The sequence below is a fragment of the Dunckerocampus dactyliophorus genome, chromosome 2 (assembly GCF_027744805.1).
Source record: "Dunckerocampus dactyliophorus isolate RoL2022-P2 chromosome 2, RoL_Ddac_1.1, whole genome shotgun sequence".
NCBI classification, from domain to species: Eukaryota; Metazoa; Chordata; class Actinopteri; order Syngnathiformes; family Syngnathidae; genus Dunckerocampus; species Dunckerocampus dactyliophorus.
Genome location: NC_072820.1, coordinates 26,799,072 through 26,811,082, shown reverse-complemented (window position 1 = coordinate 26,811,082; position 12,011 = coordinate 26,799,072). Strand labels below are relative to the sequence as shown.

Genomic DNA, 12,011 nt, shown 5'->3' with positions numbered 1-12,011 from the left:
TGTCCCTGAACACATCTCACGTGGTCAACATGGCTGCTGCTGCACAGCGTGCAATACTAAATGGCCCAGCAATTAGCATTAGCAAAGTAGCAACAAGTAGAAACAGCATATTGAAAACAACATCGTCACAATGACATAGAATATTACCTGTAACAACAGTTTTACAGAGGAATGACAGGTGATAATCTACATTGCACATAAATTGTTCCAAGTTAGTTCAACAAAGAAACTGCATTAAAGTCTATAAAACTTCACTCAACAGTGCAGACTGGCTCATTCCAATTAGTGAACACTATCAAATGCACATGACATTGTATATGACAAAATATAAACACACAGTAAACATTACATCACCAAATATCCCAGACAGTGCAAAAACGTGACTCACCATGTCTCATTCCCAGTGCTCATTCCTTACAGTTAACAACTTCCTGCAGCAATTTGCACATGCTGGATGCATGCATGGATGTTGGATAAGCTGACATCCATCATGGACAACACCTCTCACCCGCTACATGACACTGTGGGTTCCCTTAGCAGCTCCTTCAGCAGCAGACTGTTACACCCACGGTGTAAGAAGGAGAGGTTCCGCAGGTCCTTCATACCGACCGCTGTCAGGCTCTACAACACCTGCACCACCTGAACCATGTGTCACTATGTATTCTTTACTTGCGTATCTTGCTTGCTGCTGTAACAAGTGAATTTCCCTGCTGTGGGATTAATAAAGTACTATACATACAATGTCACTATTCACCAGCAACAGGCGCTGTTGCAACACTTCTGCCATCATTTATCACAGCACATCTACACTCCGTTACAATTGCACACTTTGATAGCAGCTTTTTTTTTTAACCAAGCGGACCTTTGGTCGCCCGCGGGGGGGTTCGTTCGAACCCCCCGAACTCTCCCGGATACGGGCCTGTATATACACACTGTACGTATATATAGGGCCTATAGGGCCATTCCATGTCAAATCAACCAATAGGTGGAACCACACCCCCTCAGATTTTGCTCTTATACACATAAAATAGTCTTTATACCATACATACAAAGAATCAAAAATATTTTTTTTCAAAACTCCAATTATTAAGGGAGTTTCTTGGTTTGTATGGTATACAGACTATTTAATGTGAACAGTAACAAAATTTGAGTGGGTGTGGTAAGCAAATGTCCCCTCCATTGGTTGAAATTACATGGAATGATCCTGTAGTTTTTGAAATTATTATTATCAAAAACCAAATATTGAAAGGAAAGTAGCATTTTAAAAATATATACTTATAGGGTTTTTTGTTCACTACGATCAGGGATATTAAAAGTGTAAAAGAAAAAAATTCTGTGTGTCAATCGCTGAAAATATTAAATCCTGATTAATCGCATGGCCATGGTTAACTTGTAATTAATCGCATATAGACGTTTTTATCTATAATAGGTGTACCTTTGAAAGATCATTTTAAAGTTTTTAATACACCTATCCACCTGAGACTGGATAACATGTTTGCTTTATGCAAATATTTGTTTATTAAACATGCTGGGTTTTTTTTAAACAGCTCAACACAAAATGGACTTGAAAGTAACCTCACTTTCACTTCCTTCAATATTCAAATGTATTACCATTTTGGATTGATCAGGAGCACTGTTATTGTTAAATAATAAAACTAATAATCAGTAATGTAAATTGCCTAATCATTGTGCACACAGTGAAGGACTATGCCCATATACTGTAGTGCAGTCAGGTTATAGCTTATACTTCACTTCCAAACACTCTTTTACAGAAACATACATACACACACAAACACTCTTTTGCACACACTGTATCACACTTTTTTTAGTCTGGCGACTTCAACGGCGTAGAAGTATGAAACCGCAGGTCAACATGCAAGTTTTAGCTGACATATTTGGCAAACACACTAATAAATTCCCCGGTGAACCTTTACTGCCATCTCATTGAGGGATTTCTTTGTCACATTGACACAAGCCCCCAAATAGCTGTCCTCGGCTACGCCTGCCGGTAAGTTGCAGCACAACCCAAATTTTAGCTTGCAGTTCAAAGCAAAAAATCAGCCAAGAGACGGCTCATCCCATTCAAGAAGGGGAAGCTCATTTTGTCCAGCCTACATCATAAATGTTTTTATTTATTTATATGTAAATCCTAGCACCTGCCATGATGTGCAGCTTGCTAGCAGCTGGAGCTGCTGTGCGAGGCTACTGCTGTGAGTGTGCCGCTGCTCGTTGAGGACAGAAACCACAGAGTGACAGAAGAGAGTTGCCAAACACAACAGTAGTCGTTTTTAACAAAGACAAAATCACTGGTCTCCGGACGCTGCTTGTCCTTACTAGGGTCGCAAGGGTACGCTGGAGCCTATCCCTGCTGGACTGGTCGATAAAACCCCCCCCAAAACAATAATAGTGAAAACTGCAATTTTAAAAAATGCTTCTTTGTTTTTATTTTTATTAGAATTTTTTATTTTTTTTTATTGCATTTTGTCAAAACGTTCCATGTCCAAAAGTATTCATATGCATTCTTGATTCATATTTTAAAATATATACATGCAATATTAAAATGTTTTAGACTTCTCCAGAATGGTGCAAAATATCTATTTTTAAAATTGTTGATAAAGATCAGGGATGTTAATATTTGTAAATATTCAATTTAGTAAGAAAAAAAAATTATATATTTTTTATATTTTATTTATTTGTTGTCCAAGAAAAATCCTGTGGTGTTGAACTACACTACTACTAACTACAGTATCTCTCAGTATGATGCAGCACTGCCAAACGAGTGCTGCATCAGTCAAGCACAATAATAAATTATTGACTGTTATTGAATGAATACTTCTCTGACAAGGCTCAATCAAAACAGGGCATGGATCAAACGAGGATATATGAGTAGTTGATCGTGTACTTAATGTTGTGGTTAGTGAGTGCACAAACCAAAACAAACCACAACATTCCTTTTTAAGGCTGGATGCAATGTGCTCTTTGCACACTAGATGGCAGCAGTGACAATGCCTATTTCTTGACAAACAATTTTTCAGTGAGCACACATTAAAATTTATATTCATTTACAACAGAATAGAGTTTCCAAAAAAATTATATTACAAAATGAAACAATGCTTTGTTGTTATTTAAGTGCATCTGTTCGTCATATTGAGGGTTTGTTCAAGTGTCGCTCGGAAACAACAAGTTCAAATACTTGAGGGAAAATTAACAAATGAATTTATTGTGATCTATCACTCACACCTTAGATAGTTTCTTTAAATGTTGTTGACCTGCATTGAAGTTTCTTAAAATGAGTCATTCAGTTCTTTTCTTACAGGATTAAGGTTTAAAATTCCAAACGTCCGCTTGTACGGAAAGCGTCTCCAAGCCGCGCCTTCCAGGGAAGATTTGTCCAATCAAAGCGAGCCTAGTCGTCACGTGACCAGCGGGCTGGTGAATTTGGAGTTGATTTGAGAGTTGTCGGGCTTCCAAGCTCCAAGAAGCTGATGGCAAGTCGAGCTCGGCGGACTACTTTTAAATCTTTTTAGCTTGTTTCCCCCCACCCCCTTATACTAAATCATTGTCTTTGCTGCCATGTCATCTAAGTGCCGAGCAGGTGAGTTTGTTTGTTTTTATCTCTGCCAGCGAAGCACTTTTGAAGTGTCGACTGTTTTTTTTAACTAAAGCTTTGAGTTTGTAGTTGTGATTAACTAACAATATCCAGTGGTTACTATTGATGCCATGTTTGTTTTTGATCTATCTTATTAGTAAATATCTTAGTAAGAGCTCCATTAGTGTGGGTAATAAACGTACAGTAAGCTAGCAGCTAAAGTTTTCGTTCCAGCTGTACAGTATATTACAATATATGTATATACTCTGTAGACAGTCAGTAATTAGGACTTTTATTAACTGTATCTTGAATTAGGAATCTTGAAAAGTCAAGTTAATGCCTGGAATTAAAGTGTTTATTATTACAAATGTACACTGCTTGCTTTGCTCGCATGCTCACCTGGGGGACAGCTTGAGAAAAAGAAAGAAAAACAACGTATTTGAAGGCAAAATGAATTGATTGTAAGTTTGTACAGTCAGAGAGTGCACCAAGTCATGGGATGAGCGGGAAACGCCACAAAATATGCTCCAGAAGTTCAGTTTTTTGCTTTTGCAACTATGTTCTCAGAGGGGAGACTTTCTGTGCCACACTTGAAAAACCCCAGCTTTCCAACAACTACAGCCTGTGTGAAGTTGACCCTCATCCCACAGAAAATTCTTAAAGATAGTAAATAGTGTCAGTGGTTGGAGCTGGTAAAATGGTAATTTATCTGTCAGTCTAAGTTCTGTTGTTATTTTGTTTGCATCTTTTATCCAAGTCCAAACACTTGTGGTAAATGACAACTCCAACGGTCTAAATAATAACAGTCAAATATTGGTCTACAAGTTAACCCAGTTGTCCTGTGGGGTATTTAGGGTAGAAAACATGATCATGATTGTTGTTATCTTCATCCTGTGTGTCTCTAGTGCAAGCCATCCAGGGTCTAGACCGTAGAGTCCACTAGCTACCCCCGCCCACCCTCCTGCTGGGATGCTCCGGAAGAGCAGCGCCGGAGGTGGCAAACAACCCACTCATCATGGCGCAGGCCGCCACCACTCCAAATTCCTCACAGGGTCTCTGTCGACTGGGTCCACCAAGACCTGGGATGGGGGCCGGCACCGGTCCAGGGAGAGGGGCCTACTGAGCAGCATGGGCCTGTTGTCTTGCCCCTTGGAGGCGCCGGGAGTGGACCCGGAGTACATGATGCAGCTGGTGGATGATGTCCGGTGCTTCGCCAACGTCCTGCTGTACCTCAAGGAGGCTTTCCAGAGTCCAGGTGAGTCCTGAGGATGCTCAACATGCAGGAAGTGGAAATAGTCTGGTTCAGGGTCAAACTGTGGCTGTCACTAAACCTTTAAGGTAACAGTCTAAACTGTCATTCAAGAAGCGTACAGAGAATAAATCACCCCACCTTAATGATATGCAAAGTCTTTCTTACAGGGATAGTTCCGATTTTTTGACATGAAGTTGTATGACATCCCCATCAGCAGTGTAGCTCATCAACAGTGACCCACTTCGTCCTGTGAGCCGAGTTCTGGTCGGTTTTTGGTGTTGAAGAAAGTAGTTCCAGTTAGTTGGCGGAAGTAAAGCGTTTTGATTCTCAAAACAATATGCGTTCAAAAGAGTACTACATTTGCATCACAAAACCGGTCTCCACAAAAAAGTCAGACAACTGATCGGCGTTATTTTCTCTCCCTTCATATCACTGTGCGCTGCCACAAGCTGTCAACCTTTGCGTGCAATTCCAACACCTGTTTCAGTGTTTACTGCTGGGATAGTGACAGTAAACATGTCTGACTATGAAACAAGTGATGGCGAAATTCCTTTTAGCACAATGGCAAAGGGATACCTTTATGAAGGGAATACACACATGCCGAACTTCGACAGATGGATTTTCTTCCTCTGTCCTGGGCATGTAGGAGTGTAATCCTCCTCGCTGAAGTGTGACTACACACACGAAGCTGTTTGTCCTGGCCACTCTGTTTCCCACATTACAGTGTTGCAACTGTGGCAAGAAGCCAAAGTTTCCTAATAGCCATGCCCATGATAGGAAAGCGATGGAATATATAGGGCCATTCAGACATTCTTGTTGTTAAATCCCACATAATTACAAGTCACACACATCGTCTGTGTCTTTCTCTCTTGCTGTGCTCTCGTGTGTCCTCCTGGCAGTAGTCCCAGCCTTTTGAAACCCATTGAAGATAGTGTTATTTGTGCTCCACACTGTAAGGATCTGTGCAAGACTATGTGCAAAAGTTGCACATAGTTCCTTCTCTGACAGCCGAATCCATCACCTTTAACTTGAAAGTGACGTATCTACATTCCGGCACAGTAGGTGGCGGTATGCACCTAAACGTTGGTTGCGACCGGCCATAAACAAGAAGAAGAAGAAAAAGAACGTCTACATCCGGGTGTTTATTTTCAGTAGTCATTGTTAGATGTTTAGGATTTATTGATGTATAGGATACGTGAGCGGATATGATGTGTATGCCGGCGGTGCTACGTACATTGCGTAAGGTTTACGCCGGGTCACTTGGGTATTGCTGGATATTACACATTATTTCTGCTGGAGTTATCCTCTGGACCTCATCAGAACCATGGTAAAATGGGGCCAGGGATACCATGGTCTACTTATGAGTGATCATAGTGCGTCCCGGCGGATGCAGGCGTGTTTTGTTTTCATTCAGCATAACAGGCTTTGCAGTCTTGGCGGGATATTTATTGTGTTTATTGAATACCCCATATCCAACAATGTTTTACATTTGATTTTAGCGTAAATTATGCTTGTCGTTGCTCACTGTAAACTGGAGCGAGTGCATTCCCGGCTCCACTCAACTAGAGAGACAGGCTTAGCAACGCCGAGAATGGTGGCTTCTGTGCGTTTTTTGGTTGTTTCCTGAACTTTTTTTTGCCCTCATGATGGACTATCTTAATAATAGCATTTTCCGAAATACATATTTAAACGATTAGTAGTAGGTCTGAAGTATAGGCGATGTCACAAAATTAGAACATGACCACACCAAGCATCGTGGGAAATGTAGTTTTTAGCCATACATTAGCCGCAGGGTTCAAAGTTTGAGATAAAAGTAGCGGCTTATACACTGGAGTTTACAGTACTCTTGAACGCAAATTGTTTCGAGAAGCAAACGCTTCACTAATGTGACCCCACCAACTAGCCGGAACTGCTTTCTTAAACACCAAAAAGCGACGACAACTCTGCTCTTGAGACGAAGTGAAGGAAAAGTCACTGTTGATGCACGACACTGCTGATAGGGACGTCATATAACTTAATGTAAAAAAAATCTGAACTATCTCTTTAAAGGCGCCTTTAAAAGGAATCATGCCTGGGGCCCTTTAGTTGCAGGCTGCATTCTTCACCACTTTGTCCTCGGCGGATGCTGTGTCAGTCATCAAGAAGTTCTTCCTCCGAAGGCTTGATTCTTAGATATCTTCAAGTCACATTCCAGCATTCTAAGGGTGCGTTACATTCAGGAGGTAAAACGTGTCAGAAAGGCTTTTGACTCTTGGAATCTTTTCTCTCCACTCGGTAGAGACAAATGGGGTTTATAAACGTGAAATACACATTAATGGTTGCTTAAGGGTCTATCCGCACGGAAATGTTTTCAGGTCAACACGGCAAAGTATTTTATCATTTCAGCCTCTCATCCACACGGAAATGCCGTTCTGAGTGCCCTGAAACAGTATTTTTTGAAAACTGCTTCCAGAGTGGTAAAATCTGAAAACCCTGGCTTGTCGTTTTCGTGTAGACAACCTACACGAAAACGATGTAGACAGCCTACACGAAAATGATGACGTCACCGCCAGCACCACAGTCACGTGACCAGAAGCGAGCTTTGACGACAAGCCAACATAACATCTGAATTAGGAGTGGGGGAAATAATTGATTCTTAGATGCATCGCAATGTGGACATTGACGATTATTAATCGATTTATAAATGTCAATAATCGATGCTGACGGAACAAAAAAACTGACGGTTTATGGTGGTGTACCTGAGGGTAAGACGCTGAGCGTAAACTCCGACCTGCACCTGCTGGATTTAAAGCGAGCGTCTGGAAGCACTTTGGCTTTCACATAGTTGAAGGTAAAAATTAGCTGGACAAGAGCCAGACAATAGGCAAGCTTTGTCATACAAGCTTAAAATATTTTGGGAACACGACAAATAGGAGAACCCACATAGCACGTTTCCACGCGAACGAGGAGGAAAAAGAGCCAGCTGAAGTTGCTGCCAACCAGAGAACCATCGAGCAGGTGATAACTAATTTTCCACCCAACTCAGAAAAGGTGAAGCAAATCACAAAGTCAATCGTAACTTTTATTGAGAAGGATTTGAGGCGGATTTTGGTTGTTGAGAAGCAGGGCTTTCGTGCTTTGTTGCGCACTTTGGAACCCAGATACGTCTTAATGCAGCGTTATTTCACTGACACTGCAATTGTGAATAAGGGCAGCCTAGTTTTTTTTAGTTATTCATAATATACTGACGTCTGCAAGCATTATTCTTGTATGAGAGCCGCTGGTACAGAAATCTATATTTTGAATGAAAGCTGTTTTTGACTTTGCTATACAAAAATATTTGTCAGAGATTCTATGCCCAGGATTTTAGTTTGAATTCAGAAGTCTTCATTATTTATTTGTGAATAATGGCAGATTTTTTATGTCGGTCAGACTATGCTGAAGTTTGCTAATTTTATACATGGTGCTACTAGCGTACTTTACTTTTCCTGCTGGTTCTGTGCAATGGGAAATATGTTGGTAGATGTACCCTTCCAATTATTAAAAGATTATTGAATAAGTAAATTAATCTGTTTCATGTTTATTTTAATTGCGGATCATTACAAATATGCTTTGTTGTAGTAGTACACAGTAGGGATGTCCCGAGCCACATTTCTTGACTTCCGAGCCGATCCGATTTTTTTTTTTATAGTCTTGCCGATCCAATCCAGTACTGATCGTTTTTTTGTTTGTTTTTTTAATAATAAGCTTTTGTTAGAAACATGAATTTTTTTTAATTGAATATGGTGATGAAAATATCTCTTTGAAGAATTAAAAATAATGCAACCAAGCGAAGCGAAGCGTTGCTGAATGTACTTTTTTTTATTTCACAGCATGACCAACAATATTGTTTGGCTTTTGTAACAAACCTCTGTGAGTCAGGTCTCTAATCCAATAAAAGTCCATGCAATAAATAACACGACGCCTCGCTAGCCGCTAGTCTCAGCGTCACTCACAACGCCTCAAGCCACCGCAACGGGACAGACGGAAGAGTGGATACTACTGGCTCTCAATTTTGTTACGAAGACTCAACAAGATGCTTGTTTGCTGTCAGCATTTTTTACCTGAGGACTGGGGCACACATGTTGTGCTGGATGACACAGCCATCCCAATGAGGGCGGACATTGTAAGTGGTCTCGCTGTTTCTATGTTGCTGTTGTTGACGGAAGTCGCGTTAGCTCCTATGAGCTTTGTCAAATCAGTATGCCGAGGAAAGAAGTTTCGGCAATGTTTTAAATAATCAAAATATGGCAAATTACTGTTAGTAATACATGTTATCATCAATGTACCTGTTAATGCATGATCACAGCATATATATAAAACGATAAAACTTTGTTGAGGTTTTTTTAGAGGGCTTCATAATCGAAATAGGTTCCTCCAATGACGTGCAATGTTAGCTGGCTCATACTACCTCGTTTTCTCTCGTTAGAATGCACAGAAAAGGGAAATATGTGTTCATGTTTCACATAGGGATTGTGAAACATTTTTTTGGTGCTATAGCATGGTGAGTGGATGTGGCACTGACCTTTCGTTTTGCCATAATACGGGGTTAGCAAGCAGCATTTAGCTTTCTTTAACTTTCCTGCACCAGTAGCTATACAGTAAGCTGCAAAACAGCGGCATGTACTACGTAATGCACTGTTAATGAATTGATTGGCTGCATATGTAAAACCGTACCAACAGGATCTAATTATTGGCTGTGCAGTGTTTGTCATTGTGTTGTTACCGCTTGTTGTCTTCTGTCACTCACAGAGTTGCATTGCAAAGTGCTACAGAATAAATTGTTATGTGTTTATTTTATTTACAGTTCAGGTTGGATTTTATTTTGTTGTGCTGCAAGGATTTGCTGTGCGTTAAGAACACAAGATCAGTGCGCAGCTTAGAGGGAACGTTGCCAAGAGGGTAACCATAGGGTCTGTTTTGACACTCCACCAGTGACGGACAGCCACAGACGCCTGTGGAGTGTCATGTGTTGTGCTTGTATGGTGCGAGCGCCTATTATGATGCGGTGCACTGTGACGCAATCAATAAACACGAGTCAAAAGTGAGTGTTAATATCTTTGCAATGGAAGAATAGTTTGATGCTGCTCTTGTGTTGGATTGTGCCGCCGTAATGAAACTACGCTAGAGTGTGCTTCTTTGTTATGCTACATTGGTTTAGCTGCAGTTTGACCCCTACTGTACACACACACACTGGGGTCCAGCAGTGTGCCTGGCAGCGGGAGTGTGTTGTTTAACCATTCCTCTGCTTGGAGGAGTGAGGCCTCTCTATGTGAGTGAGTCATAGCTTGTATTTGTAACAGCGCGCACGTGTGTGTGTGTGTGTGTGTGTGTGTGTGTGTGTGTGCATGTACGTACGTACCTACGTATGTGTGTGTGGTTCTCCGAGCCGTACCAGAAAAGATTTGGGATATCTGCATTGTGGTGACAAAGAGCATCATTCGCCCAAGAGCAAGGCTGACTTGAGCCTTCTTTGCTCATAAAAGGGTTGGCAACACTGCATGAGTTGTGTTTTTCCTGCAGTTGTTCAAAGAGATTTCCACCTCACTCCAACCCAAATACGCAAAAAAAAACAAAGCCAACCAGAATTGGATTTGGTTTGAAGCATTTTTTACTAACTTTATTATAAAGAGCTGAACGCAACAATACTGTATTAGCATGATGCAGTGTTTGTGAAAAGATGCATACTCTCACAAGGCCTAATGCCAGAATGGTGCAATATCAACATTGATATCACTCGACAGAGGTTTTAATTCTATCGCCCTGTCGCGATATTGTAGGTTGTTGATGCAATCTACTCGTGACCAGCAAAGTTGAGAGTGACAAGTTGCAACAAACTACAACAAACTGCAATGCATCATCTGTGTCATAAGTAAACATGGCTGAAAGTGAAAATTGTGGGCTTTTTTGAACAGTGGTACATGTATGCTGTACATTTTACCTGTATTATCACCCATTTATAAATGAATACCCATTTATGGTGAATGCGATGTTTTCTACTGGAAAATGAGCCGACTTTCTGAGATTTGTTTAAACCAAAAATGCAGAATGGTGAATGTGCAGGGATCTACTTTAGGTGATGTAACAGGTGTGTTGACAACAACAGAAGCCTCAGTGTGTTTGTGCCGTCAGGACTTCACTGCTAGGGCAACATTTGAAGAATTGGGTGCTAGCATGTTTGAATCACGGCATATTCAAGCAAAATGTTGAGAGACTGCATCAGTGGCCGGCAAGTTATTGCAACGCCATACAGCAGCGCGAGTCTCTGAGCCCCCCGAAAGCATAAGCAACCCGACGGCCACAGGTCTCTACACGTAGGGAGAGAGCCGAGAACAGCAGGAAGCAGTTAGCCGAGGAATTTAGCACATTAGTGTAAGCACAGCTTTTGTGTTATTACTATTTCAAATTTATTTCGAGCCATACAAAGAAAATTTAAGATATATTGTATATTTCTGTATGCCCTGCACCCACCCATTCTGGGCAGAGTAAATAAAAAGATATACAGTGGTGTGAAAAAGTGTTTCTTGTTTCTTATTTTTTTTGCAAGTTTGTCACAATTAAATGTTTTAGATCATCAAACAAATTTAAATATTAGTCAATGACAACACAACTGAACACAAAATACAATATTTAAATGAAATGTTTCATTATTAAGGAAGAAAAAAAATCTAACCTACATGGCCCTGTGTGAAAAAGTGATAGCCCCCTAAACCTAATGACTGGTTGGGCCACCCTTAACAGCAACAGCTGCAATCAAGCATTTGCGATAACTTGCAATGAGTCTCTTACAGCGCTGTGGAGGAATTTTGGACCATTCACTTTGCAAAATTGTTGTAATTCAGCCACATTGGAGGGTTTTCGAACATGAACCTCCTTTTTAGGGTCATGCCACAACATCACAATAGGATTCCTTCAGGTCAGGACTTTGACTAGGCCACACAAGGGCTGGGCGATATGGACCAAAACATTTGTGGTAGAGCTTGTCGTGCTAAATGATTCTGACTGCGAAGCTCGTTGGACATTGTGAGTCCACTGTTTTCAGCGAGTTTTTACACCCGGATTTTCCACTGTTGCAACGGAGATAGGACACCGCTGTGTCTTGTGGCAGGAGTTGTGCAGCCAGTGTGCAGCTTCACACATTCCTCGTATTGG

The 12,011-nt window shown here is 41.0% G+C and overlaps 1 protein-coding gene across 2 annotated transcripts in view; it reads left to right on the top strand.

Annotated features, from left to right (window-relative positions):
• Positions 1-3,448: 3,448 nt before the first annotated feature.
• LOC129176649 (rho GTPase-activating protein 29-like) overlaps positions 3,449-12,011 on the top strand; it is a 53,383-nt gene continuing 44,820 nt past the window's right edge. For both annotated transcript variants that reach the window (XM_054766907.1, XM_054766906.1), the window contains exons 1-2: positions 3,449-3,595; positions 4,495-4,844. In XM_054766907.1, coding sequence (XP_054622882.1) covers positions 4,559-4,844 — 286 coding nt within the window. In that variant the 5' untranslated portion in view covers positions 3,449-3,595; positions 4,495-4,558. The remainder of the gene's footprint in view (positions 3,596-4,494; positions 4,845-12,011) is intronic.